Source organism: Schistocerca gregaria, chromosome 3 (assembly GCF_023897955.1).
Source record: "Schistocerca gregaria isolate iqSchGreg1 chromosome 3, iqSchGreg1.2, whole genome shotgun sequence".
NCBI lineage: Eukaryota > Metazoa > Arthropoda > Insecta > Orthoptera > Acrididae > Schistocerca > Schistocerca gregaria.
The window spans coordinates 449,181,120-449,205,557 of record NC_064922.1 but is presented as its reverse complement, the minus strand read 5'-3'; the positions used below and the strand labels follow the sequence as shown (position 1 = coordinate 449,205,557).

At 36.2% G+C, this 24,438-nt stretch overlaps 1 protein-coding gene across 2 annotated transcripts in view; it reads left to right on the top strand.

Moving 5' to 3' along the window:
• LOC126356007 (D-glucuronyl C5-epimerase B) overlaps positions 1–23,113 on the top strand; it is a 386,275-nt gene extending 363,162 nt beyond the window's left edge. For both annotated transcript variants that reach the window (XM_050006652.1, XM_050006651.1), the window contains exon 9: positions 9,727–23,113. In XM_050006652.1, coding sequence (XP_049862609.1) covers positions 9,727–10,261 — 535 coding nt within the window. In that variant the 3' untranslated portion in view covers positions 10,262–23,113. The remainder of the gene's footprint in view (positions 1–9,726) is intronic.
• Positions 23,114–24,438: the final 1,325 nt, after the last annotated feature.

Below are 24,438 nucleotides of genomic sequence, written 5' to 3'. Positions count from 1 at the left end.
CAGTTTTGAAATTTGTTATTAACAATCCGAACAGATTCAAAAGTAAGAAGGGGTAAATTATGGTGCCACAAAAATCTTTGGTCATTTACCTAATAGCATCAAACGTTTGACAGATAGCCATGTAACATTTAAAAGGAAATTAAAAGAATTCCTGAATTGCAACTCCTCGTACTCATTAGATGAATTTTTGGATATAGTAAGTGGGTAATTTCCCTACCCCAACCAAAAAATAAATAAATAAAAAATAAAAATAAAAAAAAATGTCGTGTAATATTTTGTGTAGTGCAATATCTTGTATAGACACCTTTTATTAACCTGACACGTTCCACATCATTATGAAGTGTCATATTCATGATCTATGGAACAAGTACTAATCTAATCTAATCTGATCAGATTAACAGCAGACCTACAGAACAGTCTGACAACATAAGCAAAGCATCGTGGGAGCTAATTGAGATACACCATAAGAGTCGCAAGAAGATGAACATGGAACCATTCAGCAGCATAAAACATGATGGAAACATTATAAAAAAATTGCAAATACTGTATGTAATATTTTTAATAACTACTTCATTTCTGTCGACCAGTGAACACACATTATACGCAGGGAGAGACCCTATGTCACCTCATTCAGTGTACTGAGTTTGAATTTGTGGAATTGGCTGAGCAGGTGCCATATAAGGCAGTACACTTGCTAAAGAAAAATTTTTCACCCAGATAGGATGGCATATCAAGTGAAATTACTAAGGTGTGCTTAAAGGGAATCTCAGAACCTCTTATTTACCTGATTAAATGCAGCATTAGAGAAAATGTATCCAGCTGTTCTAAAAATGAGTGTGGTGAAACTAGGGTTTAAAAGGAGGAGCAGGAGCAGGAGCAGGAGCATGTCCATGTCTCCATCTACAGACTAAAATCATAACTTCCATCTTTAGTAAGATATTAAAATTTATTATCCTATCCTAGCTAAGTGTCCTTTTCACAAAACACAAAGTGCTTGTAGGTTGTGGCTTCAGAAAAGAGCTAAGTACAACTAGAAAGTTACACAGTTCTTTTAAAAAATTTACTATCTGTTAAAGCAGAGAATGCAGAGTGCAGGAATACTTTTTCGATCTGACAAAAAGATTCAACATGGTAAAACAGAGATATTTCTAAAAAAAGACTAAAGTCCTATTGTATTCATGACCATCCATGAACTTTCTATTTACATACCGGTTGAATTACAAACAGTGCACTAAACTGTCATACAAACTAGATAATAAAATTATGAAATTTCAATCCATCACTGAAACAACAACACAAGGTTACTCAGGGCTCAATCTTTGGTCGTTTCTCTTCCTCCTACATCTCAAAGACACTGCACAATTCGTTAAATCCCATATAGTAATCTGTGAAAGTGACACCTCAATATTATTCTATAGTAGGAAATGTAAGGAGCCAGAATCTTTCACTACTAGTGCTGTAACAGAAGTTACAAAATACTTCAGTTGTTACGATTTCAAGGTGAATGTCACCAAATCTCAATTACTGACATTTGAAATGGGCAGTCCTAACGACAACAAAGTAAATAATGTATGCAACACCTCAACAACAGAAACTGGGAGCTGTATTCTTGAGTGTGTAAGTTGTTAAATATTTGTGGTGGACAAACTACATGTATTTTATATGTGGTGTCTGCTTTCTCGGGCATCTTTGGAGGGGAAAAAAAGGACACAATTTTTATACAATTATGGTGATTATGGCCTATGATCCCTTCAGTGCAGATGAACACCAAGCTCGAACTCTTATGGGAATCTGCGAGATGCTGCAAATAGTGAGGCTAAGAGCAGGAGCACTACATCTGTAGTGTGTGGTATAAGTTGAGAATTTGGGTCTGACAGGAGGCATGCTACAGTAGTGCATGCAGTTGTGGTGACTGATGTGTCTGGATGGTGTAGTGGTCAGAGAATCTGCCTAGTAAGCAGGAGGCCCAAGTTCAAATCAAGGTCCGGCCTAAATTTTCAACTTGTCCCATTAATGTAAATCAATGCCTATAGGCAGCTTATGTCTTTAATTCCTTTGTGTCTTGATATACGAATTTTGTATGCGCAAAGGTCGGCAGTGCCACATATCTCCTTAGACAGCTTGCAAACATAGCTCCTAGCCAGACATTGACAATAGTGTGTTAGTAAGACTTATACATGGGATAGGTTGATAGGTTGTAGAATTTCATGTTGTTAAGTGTTTGTGCAGCACCAACACCTAACAACATATTCTCTGTACATATTTAAATCAGTTACATTTTTAATGAGTCAATCAACAGACGGCATCAAGTGCAGTGATTTACATGATCACAACAGCTGGATGAAATTTTAAAAATTTCTGGAAAAGAACAACATTAAATACATCAGATTGAAGGCCACACATCAGTGGCTTGATTAAGTTTAACAAACTACCAAATTCTCTTATGAGGAATGATTTTCATACAAAATTCAAATCTTTTCAGATAGAAAAAATGTTTACCTTCATTCAATGAATTTTGAGACAGGGATTGTAACATGGACCAGTAGCATATTGGCTGTAACGTAATAAATGTATAAAATAGATATAAGATGCAACAATTGCAATAGAAAACATATTTTCTAAGTCTCATTATTGTCATACTGATGTTTGTAAAAGCCATCACTGTATTGGCTCAATTCAAAGAAAATGTAAATAAAAGAGAGAAAGAAAGGTTGTGACTAAACAAAAACAGCATGCAATCATAAAATTTTATCTCTGTGGTGAATCCAATTTAGCAATAAAGCTGTCCAATCAGTGCCACGTGGTTACAAAGATCCTTCAGCCCATTACAGCCCATTTAGCACATAAAGGAGAGCTTCATTGCACTAAATAACAGAGTGGTATATCCTGTCACATCACTGGGTTAGTAAGAAATAGTGGCAGACACCAGAGTGCTGCCTAAAGCTGCCCATGAGCTATACACAAAAATTAGCAGAAGGGAAATTCACGGAAAGTTTCTTGTGGAAACTTTAATAGAAATTCTACAAACCCCTTGGTTAGTAAAATCTGTGAATAATCTTGAGCTCCTATAATGACTGTGAAGATTAAATAACATTAATAATTGATTACATGGAAGCATATAAGAAATCATTTTTGCAATATATCTTTTGTGGTTGTAACGAAGGAGAATCTCAATGTACATTGCAGGTTTTTGCAGAGTACTGAAAATATTTGAAGACTTACTTTCTTTTTGCTTTTACTGTACTTGTAACCACACATCTCACTTGCTATTCAGTTACTTAACAGATGCTGTGTCAAAATATTTTCTTAATACCACTTCTTCATTTACCTCAAATATGTCATAATGCAAAAGTTTGTGAGAGTATTATTATTGACACACACACACACACACACACACACACACACACACACACACACACACACACACACAGTGCCCCTCTGCCTCCCTCCCACACATGTGCCTGCAGTCTCACGAACTTGAGGCCACACTGTGAGCAGCAGTGCATGATGGGAGTGGCAACTGGGTGGGGGGTAAGGAGGAGGCTGGGGTGCAGAGAGGGAGGGATAGTAGGATAGGGGTGGCAGACAGTTACGTGCTGCTGCGGAGTGTGGAAGGCAAGGTGGAGAGATGGTAGGACAGGTATGTGCAGTCGGAAGGTTAGACGCGAGGCAGGGGGGGAGGGGGGGGGGGGGGGGAGTAGTGGAAAAGAAGATAAGTAAAAAGTAAAAAGACTGGGTGCAGTGGTGGAATTAGGAGGACAATGACTAATGAGGGTTGAGGCAAGGACAGTTAGGGAAACATAGGATATATTGCAGGGAAAGTTCTCACCTGTGCAATTCAGGAAAGCTGGTGTGGCATAGGCAGTGAAGCATTCATTGAAATGAAGGATGTCATGTTTGCCAGTGTGCTCAGCAACAGGGTGCTCCATTCATTTCTTGGCCGTAGTTTGTCAGTGCCCATTCATGCGGACAGACAGCTTGTTTGGTTGTCATGCCCACAGTTGCACAGTGGTTGCAGCTTAGCTTGTAGTTCACATGACTGCTTTTGATGGGATAGGTGATGTTTGTGACTGGACTGGAGTTGGTGGTGGTGGTGGTGGTGATGGTAGGATGTATGGGACAGGTCTTGCATCTAGGTCTGTTACAGGGGTGTGAGCCATTATATAATGGGTTGGGAGCAGGGGTTGTGTAGGGATGGACGAGTATATTGTGTAGGTTCCGTGGATGGCGGGATATGACAGTAGGAGGGGTGGGAAGGTAATGGACAGGACATTTCTTATATCTGGGCACGGCGAGAGGTAGTCAAAACATTGGCAGAGAATGTAATTCAGTTGCTTCAGTCCTGGGTGGTACTGAGTTATGAGGGGAATGCTCCTCTGTGGCCAGGCAGTGGGATTTTGGGAGGTGGTGGGAGAAGCCTTAGCTCCACAGAAATATCAGTCCTTTCCAAAGGCCTCACCTTTTGCCTCACTCCCAAATTCAGTCAAGCAGGACTTGTTAAAGAACTTCTCTCCTTTTCCCAGTCCCTACAGTGGAAACACTTTTTCTTCATCAGTCCTACCAAACAGGCTCAACCAAAGACCAATGTTGAACCCTGCATAACTCAGTTCACTCCTCCATCCAATCATGATCCAGCCCCACTGCCCCCAAATCACCCTCTGTTAACTTTCCAGAATTCCTTAACCTCGAACCATGCCTCACCATCATTCCCCAAATCCCTCAACATACAAATAAACCGTACATCCACAGAAAGAACAGTAGTCCACCATCTAAAAACTGATGATCCTACCTGCAAATAAAGGCTCCACCACCGTTGTTTTCAACCGCCAGGATTACCTGGCAGAAGGATTCACCAGCTGTCAGATACGTCCACCTACAAACCTTGCCAAAGTGACCTCATTCCATACCTCCATATAAGCTGAGTGTTTGTTTGTAGTTATATGTAAGAACTTGTCCCAGCCACCTGGACTGAAGTGGGCCAAATTTGACCCACAACTCCTTGCCTTGAGAGGACCAACAAGGCAGTTGTAGTTATGTGAAAGAACTTGTCCCAGCCACCTGGACTGAAGTGGGCCAAATTTGACCCACAACTCCTTGCATTGAGAGGACCAACATGGCAGTTAGGCATGCTTTTCATGCCCTTTCCATACGGGTTGCCCTGCATGACAGGCTTGTTGTGTGGGAATAGTGTCAACCTTCTTTGCAGGGCAGCCTGCTTCATTTCTCTTTTACAGGGGCTACACATGCTGATGGGCATGCCTGATGGGAAGGTTGAGATGGATAGAGGAGGAGGGGGGGAGGGGTTAGGAGGATATGAATAGGGAGAGAGAGGGGCAGGAGGAGATATAAAGACAGGGAAGGAGGAAATGGACAGGGAGAGAGGGTAGAGAAAGAGATGGACAGAAAGAGGGGATGGAATGGATAGAGAGGTGTGAGGATGAGATGGACAGATGTAGACATCAGGAGGTGCTGAGCAGAGAGAGAGGAGAGGAGGAATTGGACGAAGAGATATACGTGTTGTTTGTGACATACATGCAAGCAGGTGAAACTACAGGGAAAAGGCTAGAGTGTGTGTGTGTGTGTGTGTGTGTGTGTGTAAAGTAGAATTTATCTACATTTGTATGTCAAGATCTTCTCCCAAATGTCTGGATTGTTTTTGATCAAATTTTGCTTACAAACTGCAAGCTTCATAAGTATTACCGCTGTGGGATTAATAACCTCCTAGTTGCAATAGGAGCAAAGATATGTGATGCGCTGGATTAGTATCGGTGCAACTTATTGACATGATTTGCAGGGCAGCCTACACTTGGAAGGCAAAACCTGTTTTTCAAGCCCCTCGCATGCAGGCTAGTCTTCAGAACAGGCATGTTGTGAGAGTGGTATTGGCCTGCTTTATATATCTATTTTGCATGGGCTACACATTTTTATGGCTACAGCTGAGCAGGGACAGGGGAGAGGGAGGATATCGATAGAGAGAGAAGAGGGAAGAGCAGATGGACAGAAAGAATGGAGAGGAAGGGATGGACAGGGAAGGGGGGATGTTGGGCAGGTAGTATTGGCAAGCCTTTTACAAGTGGGGATGGGCATGGTTGAGGAGATGGATAGTGAAACAGCTGGAAGGGGAGAGGATGGACAGAGAGAAAGGGGGAGAATAAAATGGACAGGGAGGGGGCATGTTGTGCTGGGAGTATTGGGATGCCTTACAGGGAGGGGGTGGGGGGGGGGGGGGAGGAAGCTGTGTGTTGTGCAATATATGTGCCAGAACACATTTACACATGTAGCTGTTTTGTTTTCCTCCTCACAGTTGATTAGGCAAATGTTTTGCATAAGACCAATTTGTGGTGTTACACAACAGTATGTAAAAAAAAGCGAAAAGTGTTGTATATTCTGAAGTTTTGTAGTTATATTGTGTACAAAAATTTTTAAAAACAATAAAAACTAAAAATTAAAGAAGCATTTTCATTCATATGATTTATTATAATTTTTAATTCCATACCATCAAAGCAGACAGTCATAACAAGAGACAGAAATTTTTTTCCTGAGACTGATCCCAGGGATACCCTGTTTAGAACATACATGCAGTTCTCACACATCTTTAAAAATGTGAAGCATTGCCCATTTCGCTAGGACTTAATAAAAATTATACGGACACTAATGTATGTGGTAATTTCAATATTGATTTCATCTTGGATAGTACTGAATGAATGCATCTAGAGGTACTGATGTACATCATTGGTTTACTGCCTTGTGTTAACATTTTCTCCAAGAACAGGAGGACTTAGTGTACGCGCATTTGCTAATTTGTTTGTAATTTCAGCTGTTTTTCAGACAATAGATATAAGTCCTATAGCAAACAGTTTATCCAACCATGGTGATCAAATAGAAGCAATAAAGCATACCAGGCAATCAGGTTTAGCTATGATGAGAGGTGTAGTTTCACAGAATCATAAATGATGGCTCAGTCATAGCATTCAGAGATACCTTGCTGGACAAACAATGGAAGCAGTGTTCCAAGGGAATACAGAGATGATAAAATTAATTCTTTCCCAAAAAAATATTCTTGCAACATTATACAATTTTTGCAGAAATGAAGAGAGGGAGTTGCTAACATAAGAGAACAATGACCTTTTACTCTCAGTTGATAGTAGGTATAAGCTAGATGATATTGCATTAATTAATAAGCTCTCCACCCAGCCTCAAATCAGAGAATCAGATCAGTTATGGGATTTACACTGCAAATCGTGAGCTGTGGTTTTACCCTACATGTGAGACTAGCGTTTGGCAGCAGTAGCCACATTCCGCAAATTTAGGGTCACCACTAATGAAAGTTAGGACCATAAAAGTCATTAGATTTATCTTGTTAGCTGATTACTTTATCTCAGTATTATGAAAAGGACAAATTGCTAAGCATCATATAGAGGAGATGTTGAGCCACAGCCTTTTTCCAAGTATATCTTCTCCTCCTGCGGTTCTTGAACACTGAATTTGCTCTCTCATGTTTCACTGGTTTAGCTGTCTTTCTTTCATTTTTATTTTATTTTTATTTATTTATTCTTTAAAGGGTGGTAAATTGTGAAACAGAATCGCTGACTATTGATTACCTTCAGGAGCTGAAATTTACTACTGATTGACACACTTCCTAGCATTCAGAACTATAGTTCCTTCCTTGGAGAGGTGAGAGGATATAAAACGGAAGCACAGGTTACACAGACATGAGGCTGAGAGAGACCCTTAATCGTAGTTGTTACATTAACACAAATTCCGTGAACAGTGAATCATACCAGTGGAGTGTTGCAGATAAACTTAATAAACAAATATTTAAATAATAAGATGCGTAGTGGCCATAAGTATGTGACAGCTAGACTATAAATCAGTGTTACTGGAATACACGTTCAAAGACGATATGTACTGTTCATTGTGTATCAGCCTGTATGAGTCTCCTTCAACTTTGCAATAACTGGCTGCATGTGGTTCATGTAGAGATGCGGCAATGATCATGCTGTCTGGATTCCACATTTTAGCAATTGACCATCTAATTATGTGCCAACAGTGTGAAGTGTTCCAGGAATCACACCATCTTATTTATATTAAATGTAGACTATTTTTAAGGAGTTGTGATGTGTAACTTAACATTTACATTATTAGTCTTGCTCAATCCTTGAATGTTACTTGTCTGAATTTCTTTTTGTGTATTACATTGAATTATATATTTGAAGGGCTCAATACAGTGGATTGACATTGGTTGCTCACTGCTGCATTAAATAGTTAGTTCAGATGAACAGACTGCCAAGCAGCTCAGATATCTATGAAAAATATACACTAACAGAATTACGTCAGAAGTACCATTTTTAAGGGACACATATAGCTGCCTCTTGTCAAGGAATTAAACAGTGAGTTTGGGTGATGAGACCAAGAAGTTACGTACAAACAGTGATAAATCAAAATGAGGAATTTTGTGGAAACAGTATTAATACCTTTTGGCATACATGATCTTGACCATCACAAGAAGAAAAAATTGTGATCAGATGAAGACTCTAGTATCTCATTTTAAATGGTTGAACTACATAAAACTGTCCTTTCAACCTTATAAGTGGAAGATGCCTGTTTCCATCATAAGGACACTCAAATAAAATTTTGGAAAGTAACAAGGTGCCTTAGGACATCATTGCACATTAGTTTTATATCTGTTAACTTACATCCATTCCAGAGAAAATTGTGTTGATTGTTATTGTGGTCTAACTGAATCACCCAGAGAAAATAATATTGATTGTCAGTGTGGTCTAACTGAATCGCCAACATTAGTAATATTTAAGGAGATGAATGTTAGGGAAAGGGTAGTAATAATGTGATAGGAATTGATACGTTTAGTTTTCTAGATCTCTGGTACAAATAACAAACTTAGCTTTGGAATTGCACCGTATTTCTTAAGCAACCATGTTATTTTAATTTTAGCGATTTTTGGTATAGGGTTATTAGACCATGATCTAAGGCATGTTTCATATCCTAATGCTGGAGACACCATCAGAGGCTGTCAAGATTTATCATTAGGGCACAAAATGCTGTACATATGAACATGGCTTTGAGCATGGTCTAATGGCAATGTAACAAAGGTCACCAATGATGGATTTATATTGGCCATGAAAACTTGCATTGTAGACTTCTATTGTAATTCTTTGAAGTAGCAGTTAAGTGGCAAAATTTTGTTAGCGATGACTGCAGTTGGATTCCTGTGTGATATCTACAGCATATCATGTAGAATTTACCAGTTTGCTTGTCACTGACTCTGCAGAAATTTAGAGTTAACAGATTTTCTCTAGGGTTTGCCGTAGTGAATCTTAGTATTAATTTAGTGATACAAGGTGAATATTTGATATCATAATGCGCACAATGCTAATTAGTTTAAAATGTGCTGCAGAAGACATGCTTATCAATTAATAATACCAGTTATTTTTGGTGTAGTTGAGGAAAGCAAGATAACAAGAAATAGTCAAAATTAATTGTAACATAATTGCAATTTTCCAGTGCTCCAATACTGAAGTTTCAAATAGAAAATTAATTTCAAAACTTTTGTACTAAGCAGTAATACAGCTTAGTTAGTAACTAGCACGATTTGTTTTAGAAATATTTTATTTTTGTAACCAAAAGCTCCCTTGTAACAACTGTTTGATGAAATATATTTTGCACTAAACATTACATGCTTTTAATGTGAAATTATGTTCTGTGCAGGTACTCAGCAATGGGCCAGGGCCACGCAATTTCTGTCCTGGCACGTGCATACCACCATTCAGGAGGAGACCCACAGTATCTTCAAGCTGCTGTCGCTGGACTCAAACCATTTCGTGTGTCAAGTCAGAATGGAGGTGTGCTAGCAATGTTTCTTGACCAACTACCTTGGTATGAAGAATATCCTACACAGCCCTCCTCTTTTGTGTTAAATGGATTCATTTATTCGTTACTAGGACTGTATGATTTGCAGACAATTGCACCATCTGACACAGCTGCTGAGGCAGCAGATCTATTCAAGCGTGGTATGAGGTCACTCAAGACTTTGCTACCAATGTTCGACACAGGTTTTGGATCTGTTTATGATTTACGACATTTTACATTGGGAACAGCACCTAATCTAGCACGGTGGGACTACCATGCCACTCATGTCAACCAACTGCTGTTGCTTGCTACCATTGATTCGGATACCCTTCTGGCAGAAACAGCTGATCGTTGGGCAGGCTATATGATGGGCAAGCATGCAGCACACAACTGAAGCTGAACAATTTCTTTACAGCATGTGAAACATGTTATTTGGTAATCAGCTTTATTTTGTTGTATGTACTTATGTTTGTCATCCTAAACTTCTCTTAGATGCTATGTATGACTGTAAGAGACATAACACTGCATTATGGTAAGAAAGTTTACAGTATGATTTGTTCTTGGTAACATTACATGGTAAATGACTTTATTTTCTGTTAGTTTTAATAGATTTCTACATTATACATTAGGATGATAAATCGGAAGCTTCATTATCATTTGGAAAAAAGAAATCTTTTCTTGTGTAGGAGTTTGTGGGGGGGGTTATAAAAATAAAGCTAAATCCAATGATTAAATGGATGCTTATGAAAGAACCGACTGGCAGTCTTTTTTGAAGTGAAGTTATTGAAGACTAATTTTACCAGTCAGCTTTTAAAAAAAAATTTAAAAAGAAATAAAAATTACAGATGTGTGCCTTACCACACCAATGTTGATCGCATAATAGTAGGTTCTTAGTAAGTGTCATTATTTCAACAATAAGTAATATTTACTTTTTTTACCAATGATGTTGGTAACCTAATTGTAGCGTTTTGTTGGTTCCTTTCATTTTTACTTACATTTGGAGCACTTTTTATGCAGAAGTAGGGCAGTTGCCCTGTTTTTCGCATAGTGATTGATTGTCTGCAATTAATTGTTAGTTTCATTTGTTGTTTTATATTTTTGATTTTATTGACTTTTTTTAAATAATTTGAGATGTGGTCATCCCTCAGGGTGTAGTAACCTTTCATACTGCACTGAAATTGTCAGCAGATGTTTTTTAACGTTAGAATCTCACAAAGTCATTTGTCTATTTGACACCCAGTACACTGTACTGATATCAACAATGTTATGGTCCCATGGTTGTTAGTGTTGCCTCGACATTGCTGGAATTATAGCCACTTCATTGTTCCATGTTCTAAGAGTGGCAGGTTCTTAAACAGCATTGCAGGCACAATGTAGATTATATTAGTGTTGTAGTTATTCACACTGAAGGCACCACAAACTGAGTGCAATTTTCTTTCTTGTCATTGTAGTTGTTTAGAGCTGCTATGTAGTGTTATTTCACACATAACTAAGTGCATTATTAATTTATATTATTTTAGTTTGCTGTAAATGTTGCCTGTTTTTGATGAAAAGGTGCTGGTGGTTTTTTTGAAGAGGGGCTAGTTGTTCAATATAACTTAATTTTCTATGCAGATAGTGTATATCTTGGGCTGCTATGAAACAAGGTTGAAAAGTTAAGACACAAAGTTTTAAGTTAAAAGTATAGTCATATATAATTTTTAGGTAAATCTTACAACCATTTTGAAATCCTGTCTGTATACCCCATGTCTTCCTTGAGACTGAGTATGTTGTGAACCATTGTTTTATATTTATTGCATTGAGAGAGCATTTTACCAAATTTGGTGGCTCCTTGTATAAAGATCTCATGTTCTTTTTCACTCAAATACGACTATGTTGACTATGCCAGTAAAGCATATAAATATTCCTCACCACTAGTTAGGCATTGCTCAATATCAGGCATCCAGTTTTCAGCAAAACACGTTTATTTCCTGGTGTTATAAAATGTCAGCATCACACGGAAACGCTGTTCTAATAACATGCATAATGAAATTTTTGTGACATTCACACACTTACTGTAGGACAAAAATGTATTGTGTTTCTGAGTGTTTATAAGCTTCAGTTTTGTATATTAAGATATAGTTCACACAAGGAACCCCAAGACATAATTATGAAAAATCGGTAAAGCTGACACTCTAAGTTTGTAATGAATGTTAGATAGATGATCAATTCAAAACCTGTAAAGACGGTGTAGTCATTCATTTTCCGAAGATATTAGTTAATTGCTAGGTATGCCTATGCTTGTATGATGGTCATTGATCAGTGCATCTCTTTGTTCATTCTAGCCGTTATAATTACTTACTGATACACTCAAAAGCTGGTTTGTTGGTATCACTGTTCTTCATTTGCTGTTTCTTCAGCTCCTCTTGATTACTTTGTCAGCTTTGTTTTCTTGCAGTGGATGTCCTGCTCTTGGATTTTAATTATATTGTTAAATATGTGATGCAGAATTTTGAGGAGAGGGTGATTTGTGTAAATTAAGCTATGTGAATTACCAAGCACATTAGTTGTCTGATGTCATCAGTCTTCCAAAAACTAGTTTTGTTAATTTTTCAGATTTTGATTTCTCTCCAGCAAATAACATGTGACAAATCTGAGAAAACTGACCTTAAAAGAGGACATTCCACGTGCCAGAGAAAATCTGCTAATCCAGCTCAGTTTTCATGTTTATGGATAACTAATTCAGTGTTGCTGCTTTTCTTGGGAGAAATATTATGATTTAGTCGAAGGGACTTCAGTGTATGGTAAAAGGAATTTGAAAAGCAAAAAAACACCACAGCAACATCATGTAGATAGATCTTTATTGTACAACACAATGAAATTGTATTTTCTTTCAATTCCTCATGGAATACTGAATATGTCTGCATAAAGTAGAGAGTGGTTTGTGTCTCCAAACAGGTTTCATAGTTCTGTGACTTAATGTTATCATGTAGTTATGTTAAAAATGAAAGTAGTTCTCTAAAATAGCTGGGAATTATGTAATAATGCTGTTGTTCATTATTTTGATGCTAGCTCAAACACAGTGTAATAAAAAAATAATATATCTTCTTAAGCTACACTATTCACTAAAGGGTGAAGCAAAAGTTGTCCCTACTCAGTATGCATGTTGTTGCATATATCTTGTTTTGTTGTTTCCATTGTACAATTTCCACTACTATACTAAACTTTTTACATGAGTTTTGTCCCATTTGACAGGAAGCTAGTTCTTACTAGAGCATTACAATTTTTGCATACAGCAAATAGTGACAATAAAACTAGATAGTCAAGGAAGACAATCATTTAACAAAATGAAAGTAATAATAACAACATGCAATATAACTTCCATGGATACAAATGTTGATGTTAGTGGAGGGAGGTTGATGTTAGAGTGAAGTAGAGAGGTGAGAAAATAGAGATGGGAAAGGTAATGTGTACTATTTCCCAAAGGTTTTGTCATTAATGTTGAAAATGGGTAAGACATTGTGGGATGAGTAACACATACAAGTACCAATGGAATGGAGGGATTGTTCTATGTATAATACATAATATGCTTTAAAATTTTGAATAGGAATTGGGGGGGGGGGGGCACATGAGTAGCGGAAAGAGTGCCATAATATTGAAAAATTGAAATATTTGTTTGACAGGGAAAAGCACCTTCTTAAGTCAGACATCAAACTAATCTTAAAGGAGAAATTTCTGTAAGCATGTATGTGATGTATGGCATAATTTGACAGTAAACAAGAGAAAAGGGGGTCTTAATCATTTAAATCAGATTATCAGAGAACTGTCAACAAATTAAGGTATGTCACAAAGAATGAGTTAAGTAATAGATATGAAAGGAAACTGTGAAAAACATTACAAGGTTATCGGTAAGATATGTGAGACAGTAGTCATGGTAATGTAGTCAGAATGGAGTGAACATTATATAAATATTACTGATGAACTGTGAGATTGAAACCTGTTGCAGCATGGTCCAGGACAAGACACTGTGAATGGTTACTTACAATGCATAAATGTTAGTACTGTAAAAGAAAGAGGAAACAAATAGCACATTAATTTTATGTCTTCAGCTTCTGTGTGTCACACGTGACCATATCTTGATTTTTTTGTGCTTTCTACAAATTTCCAATTTGTACTATAATGCAGAGTTCATCATTTGTAGTATATGTGTATGCTACTGCAGTGAATGTTGCTGGAAATAGCTGTTGCTAGTCCATATTGCTGAGGTGAATACTATATTGCCCTTCTGTAATGTTTTCAATACTCATCCATATAAAGACTATGTCATTTCTTTTGTTGAAACACCTGCTACTGTTTCCTAGAGCTTTAAGTGCATAAGCACAAGTTATAGTATTGTTTCACTAGGTTGTCATCATTTTTAGTCATAATTAATGATAATCCCCAATTTTTTCATTTATGTAAGTGCCATAGCCACAAAGATTATAGAGTTTAATGTTTGACTAATGCGGAATCTACTGTATACAGATTTAGCTCAATCTCCACAAACTAAATTTCAGAGGAAATTCAGGGATATTTTACCTGTTCATATAGCTTAATGCTCAGTACACCAGCTCGCAAGACAATGAGGTGAGCCAGATCCAGATCAAATTGCGCAGCAGATTAACGACCATAGCTAACACACCATCTGGTCCAAGTGTGGTTGTGTGCAGTTTCACACACTCCTTTAGGGACGTGCTGGGATAGTCCCCAATTTCCGCATGAAAAGATATGATTCACAAACAGTCAAAATATGATATCACACAGAATAAGAGTTACACAGTTCACAGACAGGTGATGCATGTGACTTCCCTCTCACAGGTAACTCACAACTGCAGCAACAGGAAGGCCATTCGACCACAAAGTTAAAAAAAAAAAGAAAGGTGCCAAAACTTGACTGCAGTGGAGCACAAGTAAGTGATAGTGAGGAGAGGAAGAAGAAGAAGAAGTTCAGGGATATTTTGCAAGTATTTTGGTATAATAGTCTCCAGTTATCCAATTTGTCATTGCTTCTGTGAAAATACCTTCACAACAATGAAAAAGCCTCTAATGTGCAATCAACAAAATGTACAACATAAAACAGGGTAATGCAACAACCCTCAGATGGATAGAAGCATACTGCGACATTTTTGCTGTTGCTGTGAGAGCAGCTTGAGACTGCACTGGTCTGCCATTCTTCAATTGCATATGATGGACCCATGGATGATTGCATATCAGACAACTCTTTTTCAGTAAAACAGTCCATACTGCTGTGTGCCAGTGTTGTCTACTTGCAGCTAACTGCCAGAAAAACAAACCTGAGGCGGAATTTAGCAGTACTGACGACAAGCTTGAGGGTGAAGAGTAAAGTGTACATTGCTGTTGTCAATGGCAAATACTGTGAGTGAATGGAATGCAAGACAGACAGTATACATACAGTCAATTTTGTGTCTGTTGTCCACATATTTTCAGCTCAGTACAGATTCAGAGAGGTAATTGAATATAAGAAAGCAGACAAAATGTAATTACTCTATAACAGACCGCTGAAGACCATGGGTATCTTATACTCAAATTTTCAGAAAATATCCCTGAACAAACTCTGAAATTTTGTTGGATGAGTTTGTGTTCATTCCGTATGCACCACATGAAATTCATAGTGATACTGATTGGGAATTCTTAGTCCATATTGAAAATACATATTGTCTGTTAGATAATATGCACTAAAGTGCAACAGAGAATTTTCAGTTTGTTTCATCAGATGTATGCCTTTACAGTGTCGGTGATCTATAGCATTTAACATATTTAATGACTATTTCTATTGATCTGCATCCCTAGTACTAGAGCCTGTCTTTGTTTTCTGCTGCTCTCATACTTTCCTGACATTTGATGCATGGGCATCCACAGAAATTTATCCAAGAGGGGACAAAATTGCAGTATTGTCAGTTTTGATTAACTGATTCTGTGAATTTGTAGACGTATCTTGCTCCAAGAATTAAATTTGACAAGAAATACAGTAAATTTCCTCATCTTCAACAGTTGATAGCTATCCATTCAGCAGATTTTTGAAGAACAGTTTCTTCCTAAAAGATAATTATATTTCATTTGTGTATGTGAACTTCATTTTTTACATTATTAGTTCCCCCTTTTCATGTGTTAATGGCCTGACATGAAGTCTTCACTTAGTTAAATCAGTTGGTTTGAACGAGTTACAAAATAAAGCTAGAAAATATATATTTTTTTAAATGTATATTTCTATTCATTTACCAATTATACTGAGTTGACAATGGAAATTAAAAAATGGAAATAAAGCAGTCAGAACATCAGATAAAATGCTGCCAAATACGTGCAAAAACAACTGATGAGAAATGCCTTTGAATAATACTCTTCAAAGTGAAGACAGAAAACAAGAAGTACTCTCTAAAACATCTCTTTCACAACTTTGATGCATCCGTTTTTGCTGTAAGAGAGCATTGAAAGTGACACCACACCAAGGAACAGCCCAGTTTCCTGTGAACTGCTTGACAGACAAGCAATTCTGAGTAGTTTAGTGATTGATAGCACTCGGTAGTGCTAAATCTTTGCTTTAGTAGAAATGCAAACAGCTGTTTATAGAAATGCATGAAATTTGTGCAATGATTTAAAAGGCTGTATCCCAGATTCCAGAAAAGGCTAGGTGCCTCATCTTGTCTAGCCTTGTGGATGCCTATAATTGGATGGTACACTGTATTCCTTTCCATCCCTTGCCAATCACCCTCTTTGGATCAAGACTCTGATTTAAAATCTTCATTCTGATCATATATTTTTTCTCCACTCATATTTTATTCATCCTTGCACAGAAATGATGCTTGATTTGACCATTTGAAGGTGCGTTGTTACCATAAGCAAGTTATTATTGACTCATTCATTATACCTATCTTCAGGAAGCAGTTTTATTGAAGCCAAACTTTTCTCAATAGATGGTGCACTATGGTTGTTGCTATTTTTGGAATGCCTACAGTTACTAGCAAGTGTAAGAAGTATGGAGTCTTGATTGGTGTGATTGTAAAGAGAGGAAGGAAGAACTTACATTAAAAACAGAATAGGTCGTGACAGGGTATACTGGCAGTGGTAACACTTTTAATTCTGTAATACATTGATAAAGATAATGATATTGTCTTTTTTATTTCATCTTGGATTCTCACTCTTCTATCCTGCAGTTTTAAGTGGATGATTGGGATTGATTTATTACATGCATAGTTAAATATGTGTTATTTGTGTCTTCATTAAGAATTTGTGACCACTGGACGTCTCCATGGAGTACAGCCCTTTGTGTAGCTCTATGTCTGCTCCACATTTAACTTGGGGTCACAACAGGATTGGTACACTTCTATTACATACGAAGTTTGCATGATGTTATTTTTGTCCAACTTGTTTATGTTACTGTTTTTCAACAAATCAAACGGTTCATCTGCAAAGCACTTACTGGAGGCTTAAGTCAGCTTCAGCTATGTCCCCAGAGACTTTATATACCACAATCAGCTTCCTATTTATCATAGTGAACATTTTCTTCCTGTTTTTGTGTACTGGTACTTATACTGGTAAAAGGATATGAGATGTTGTTTCCTTCAGAGGTATAGTGATATTTTCTAAGACCAGTTATAGCTAAGAAACTTTCTATAAACTTATTTCTGTAATTGTCTTCAAATGGTGCTAGATTTTTATGTGTATTGCAACTTATTCTTGTAGGAATGAGCTAAGCTGTTCATGTTTTTAAATTTAAATTATTCTGAAAGACTGAGAGACCAATAGAATGTAATTCAAGAAATGCATAGTTGAAATGTTGCTGGTTTTCTCTACATTTATTATGAAAACAAACAAGAATTAGCAACATAAACTGTTAAAGTATTTATCAAACATTGTGATGGTAGTTGTTAAATAATGTCTGTTATGTATGTAGGGTAGTTGAAAGGATGTTGTATGTGTATAAAAACCAAATAGATTGAAATGTTTACATGTTAATACCATAATCAATTTGTGTACAATAAGAGACTGAAATATAAACAGCATTGATTAATCACATTTAAGGAGAAAGTAAACAGCAAAAATGCAGAGTTGGGATGTCTGTGCATGTATATGTGTGCTAATACAAGTAAATTAAGTTTCTGATCACCATTTAATGATGTTTGCTGGAGCTTTCAGCTGAAATATTGGGAATATTTTCAGGTAATTTTTCTGCAGTGGCTGAGTTTCATTGTTGAATACAAGTGAAATATATCAGCATTCATGCCACCCAATTCAGTTAAAAACCTTCCAGTTGCTCCAAAATACTTATACCACATGTAACAAATACATATATTTTCAGATTTCCCAGTACTGAAGGTGACATCCATCACATTATTTGACATGTTTATTTGTGAGGTTTCATTATAATTTGAGTCGTTTCAAGGTGTTAAATTATTGTTTTCTTCTTTTAACACACCTCTAAGTGTATTAAATTGTGTCATACTATACTGCTTTCTTTTAAACATTTATGGTTATACTGTGGAACATACTCTTTTTATTCACTTTCACTTGAGTTATGTTCATCAGTGCAAACTATGTGGAGGAAGAAGAACTATTTTCGTTATTCACATTGTGAGCCTAAAGGACACGGGTCATTTTTTAAATGTGGTCAACATGTAAAAAAGGAATACCTGTGATTGGCGATAGTACTTTTGGTTTGTGAATATTGTAGCTTCGGTGAGGAATGAAGAAAGCACATGCATAACCTGTAGAAGTTCATACAAAAGCTATCCTGTAGTGAATGCAGAACAAACTTTCCAGTGAAAAATGAGGAGGGGAATTAATAAAGTATGTTATTTGTGAGTTCAGTTGAAGCTGCAAGAAAGAACCAACCCTCCGTTTAGTAAAGATTGCTACGGCCACGTTGTTGGTTGTCTATTTGAATAAGTCCCAGCTGAGTCCAAGTGATTCCCATTTACCATTAGAAAAAACTCTTTTCTGGATTTTTTTTGTCTAAATTGTATTAACATTCTAACACGTGATTACTCAAAATACACTGTTTTGGGTTAAAACTGTCTTCCACCGACCTCTTCAGTTTTCACTGATTTTCATACTGATTTCATAGTTTTTAATTTAGGATCTTGGAAGGCAGAAAGAAATTTTGAATGGATCATTTTTTGAGTAACTGTGTTCTTATGATTTCAAGTGTTTCTAGTGTCAGTAGAGTCCAGTATTGACATATAGCTTTCTTTTATCTGGTATCTTCTACCAGGTATATTGAGGTGCAATGTATTTTATTAAGCAGAACTTTGGGTATTAAGTGACACTGCATTAAAATTCTTGAAATAAAACTCGGAGACATGTTTATTCATTATATTCAGAGCAGACGACATAAGCATCAATTGCTTGTAAACGCGATAAGAGCCAAGACGAACTGTGCAATATGTTAGACAATGTTACTGCCAGCATCAAGCTGTTTACTACTTATATGCTGCAGGCACTTATATTTTACAGAATTGCAGCTAGACATTTTCAAAGAAGTACAATATTTTTCATGTCATCTGTTGTTCTGTATTTTGAGTGTGCTTGTAAATTAAATATCAGTCTTTGCCAATGTGTTGTCTACTTCTGGACCCTGGTATTTGATTAAAAAAATTCATACAACTCCTAGCTTATAAAATTTACGCAATGAAGAGTTCGTTATGTTGTTTTTACCAAATTAGACTGTATTTTGTAGCTTAATATGCTTTGATCATTCCTTTGGTTAAAAACCAGTAGGAAATTAGTGTGAGAGTTTCACTGAAAATAATTATTTTACATCTTTAATTCCATATTAACTTTGTATTAAGTTCTGTTTCACTAATAATCCACTTCCTAGCTGAAATGAAATGTTCTCTTATTCTATGAGAACTTACCACTGGCAGTTTCATTGCATGATTTACTCACACATTGTGAGATTTTTGAGTATTACATATTTTATTTGAAATATAGGAATGTAGAAGGATTTTTTATTAGCATATTGATTTATTTGATGTAACATTCCTCTGTAATGGCACTCTTTAAATTTTTTACACCAATGAATTAACATTACCTTCAACTTATAGTTGGTATGTTGAAAATATGTAGCACATGTGCCACTATGGAAAGTGCAATATATAAATCCTTACAACTACATATTTTTATTTTGTGCACTTTGTATGGCTATGATAATTACTGGGTTATTTTATCACACTGTGAATTTTCTTGTGTATTTCTGCCGTTCAGGTAAAATGTATATAAGAGATTTTTGTGAGGGAAAATTTTGTAAAATTATTATTGGTTTTGAAATGTGATATGCTGTGTCACTTTGGAAATTATTACTTGGTGAAGCACCAAAGTGCATCTGTGTTCCTGCCGGCTGTTGTAGTTTGTTGTTATTGAGATATTCTATGAATTGTGGAACAGGTTTGTGTGTGTGTGTGTGTGTGTGTGTGTGTGTGTGTGTGAAATGTTTATTTTGTTCAACAATAAGGCAGTTTTGTGTATCAGTTTGAAGTGGCTCTAAACATTATGAAAATATGCTATGACGTTGACATGTTGAAAGTTAGATCTGTAACATGTTACCGTAATACAAGAGTTACATGTGGAATATTGAAAAATTGTTTTGAAGGTACAGCAAAAGTATTCAGAATTACAAGGATGTATCTTTATTGAGTCTGCAGATCTCACAGGTTATGTAAAATATAGTTACACCATTATTTGTCTGTTAAAATGTAATGAGAAACACACTCTTTAATCAACTTGTGCTTCTATACTTTAAATTCAGGCAGATTCTTTTACTTCAAACAGAAGTGCTTTATAAATAGATTACAGGAATGCTACTTATAATATATGACTAATAATGAAATAAACCAATATTCTGCTTCATACAGTAATATGATCACAATGGAATTTCACACACTGCAGATCTGCTGCAAATGCAATTGCCAAGAGTTCTACCATGAAATAATTGATATGATTTACATCAGTGGTAGCTCGACTCACAAACTTGACATAGCTCTTGATGGCATTATAGTGTAGTAGAAATTTATGCCTCTATATCTACAGCCATGTAGACTCATAGGAGCTAGAATTATATTGTGTTTATTTTTCATGATTTCCAATGTAGTGTCAGAGTTTTATTCAATTTGTCATATATAAGCATAGTTTATTGATTGTATCATGCTTATGTTATGGTTGATTGCAAATTGCAGTCAGCTGCATATGAAACCAGTTCATCTGGCCTGGAAAGCTGACAACAGGTGGGAGAGGGATATGCTGATCTCATGCCTCTCCATACTGTACCTGATTGACGCCATTGGCAGAGTTGACATATAGCCAGTTGGCATCTCATTGTTCCGTGAGCTTGGTTGCAGTGTTAATGTATTTTATGGCACAGTCTCCTACAATTTAATTGTGTACCATGTGTGAAAGACAGTGATCGTCATGTGCTTGATGTTACCCCACTCTCGGGGCAATCTAGTTTGATATGAAAATAGGAGTAAGAAACTTCAAAATTCAGTGATTGCTTTAGTAGCGCTTTTATTTTGATCACCAGTTTTAGCAGACTATGTTGCAGTCTTTGGATCTGAAAAACATAGAATGGACAAGTACAAAACTGGGTGTGAAACTTCTACATAACATTTTTAACCTAATACAAATCTATTACATGCCTTATGTACTTCACTTCAAAGAACCTCATACAATAATTTGTGTCACGTAATAAATAGACATTCCAGGTATGTGCATGGAATATTATATTACCTTGTCAAAAGTAAAACACAGTGCACCAAATATACATGCTCGCGCTCGCTTGAAAGTTGCATGCAGGCTAAGATTGGGTAGTAAACATAGCAGATATTACAATCAGCCACCAGGTGGCACCACAGTAGTAACAAACTGAATTACAGCATTTTATATAAAACCTAAGCCCAAGATATAAATACTTATACATGTTTACAATGTAATTAGAGTATATTTTTTATCATTAAAAAGCTAGTTCTAAAAAAATTAAATTTAATTCTTTGTTAACCATAAAATGAAATTCTGCATATCCATAATTATCTTTCAGTGTGTGTTAAAGAAGCAAAACATATTGAACGTTCAAACTAAGTACATCGACAAACAGGGTGGTGCTTTAACGACTTGTTTCTTGATGTATTTAGTGTGTATGATATTTTATAATATGATTGTTTTGCTTTTGACATGCCGATATACTATGCCATTCATATTCTTGGACTGTCTATTTATTATCTGACACAAACTGTTGAACTCATGGACGATATTCTTTGAAGTATATTGCATTAGGTGCATTATGGATCCATGTTATGTTAAAAATGTTATGCAGATATCTCACACCCAATTTTGGGCTATTTGGTGTATACTTTACAGATATGAAGATGACAACATAGTTTTCTGAAACTGGTAATCTGAATAACAGCTCTGTGAAAGTGATCATGGAATTTTGAAGTTTGTTACTTTTATTTTAATGATGCATCAATTACAGCAATATCTTTCAACAAGTTTTTTTTCCACTTTTGTACTGGCTTTCATAGTCCTCTTGAAAGCTGTGCTATTTTCCTATACTGTAAATCCTGTTTCATAATACTAACCATTTTTGTGTACTGTTTGTTCATAAACACAAGTAATGTTGTGTAGTTTGTTTTACTTGTGTGTGACTATATGTAATTAGGAATTAATGGTGGTGACAGTGGTTACTCGTTGTTTGTTATATTAATATTGCCATTGATTTAGAGCATGTCTAAAAAGACCGATGATCTGATATCTGAAATAACTGTAAGCATTCTGCTGATATTTGATGAGAACCAGTGAATATTCTTTGTATTATAATCCTTTTGGTCGTGATCTCTGTTTTTAAATGAATTTCTTCTGTGTTGTTTGTTATATTATTTCATATTTCTGGCTCTGATAAATGCAGTTCAGAATAGTATAAAAACTTTTGGCATGAATATCTCATGAGGTCTATCTATCTACTTGTAAAGATCCATCCTTGTGGTACATTCCAATGCAGTGGTTTTTGTCTCACTTTGATGTGCAAAATAACAAATTTATGAAATGATGTGAGTGTATATATTTTAAATTTGAACTCCAATCCTAAGACAATACATACTTTACTCTTTGTAAACTGTTGTACATATATTGTTCAAAGCTTTATTCTGTAGGTACTGATAAACTGACATTGTATCATAAGACATCTGAGGGTATTACAATAAACTTTTGCAATTTTTTTCAATTGGCTGTTCTATTTATTTACTTCATGCTTTGGGTTCTGTTCTTGGTGCTGTTTATTAATTCTATAACTATATTTTAACATTGTAGTGGGAGAGAGAGAGAGAAATAGTGGCTTCTGTCAAAACTGAGGAGCAGCTTTCTGGAGTAAGTAATTTCCACAAATAGTGCACACACATTTCCTTGAGGCCTTTGTGTTATAATAATAATAATAATAATAATAAAATTATATATCTATATGAAATAAAATAATTTAAAGGCTAATATAATTGGATTATTAGAAATATTCTGCTTGTGCAAATTTAGGCTATTAGGACTTCCTCTCTTCCATTTCAATTATAGATCCAGGCAGCCAACTCAAGGACACCGGTGCATGTCAAAAAATGGAGAAAATTCTCCTTACTTGGCTCCACTTCAATAAAAATACTTATTACGTCATTAAATATATTCTATTCATACACAAATATAATACATAACACTCGTAATACTTCATACTTTTAGCCATACATCTTCATCATCCTTCTATATACGAGACAATGAAAACAAAATCATGTACACAGAAAAATGAATGATGGGTTTGGTCATTTGTCTGTGCTTTACTTCGCATTCATAACTAATGCCTTTGCCAACGCTTATAGTCAGTCTTTGATTATATCATAAGTTTCCTTTAATATGGTCATAAACCTTTTGTTGACAGATTACTGGTTTCGGTCTTTAATGACCATCATCAGATCTAGAATGAGATTTTCACTCTGCAGCAGAGTGTGCGCTGATATGAAACTTCCTGGCAGATTAAAACTGGGTGCCCGACCGAGACTCGAACTCGGGACCTTTGCCTTTCGCGGGCAAGTGCTCTACCATCTGAGCTACCGAAGCATGACTCACGCCTGGTACTCACAGCTTTACTTCTGCCAGCTTTACTTCTGCACACAGTTTTAATCTGCCAGGAAGTTTCATCATCAGATCTGTTTCATAAAAACAAAGTCGTAATGTACTGCAGCCATAGTGGCATCGTTAAATGTTAAATGCAGAATCAGCACCAGCATCGTCAAATACATAGATGTAAATTAAAGGAAACTTATTTTATATACAGGTCACTGTTTTTTCGCGACAATGTTGCAGCGTGTGTTCGATTATATTGTTATTGCTGTTTCATTTTGTAATAAATTTTAACTTTACTGTAACCAGGGAGGTCTTTCATCATGTACCTACACTATTGCCCCCACACTGTAAGTTGACATGGTATGGATAAGTACAGTGTTTTTGTATGTACATACCTTATATTTACATTCGCCGACAGGGGTCGATACCCTTTATGTAATGGAATAG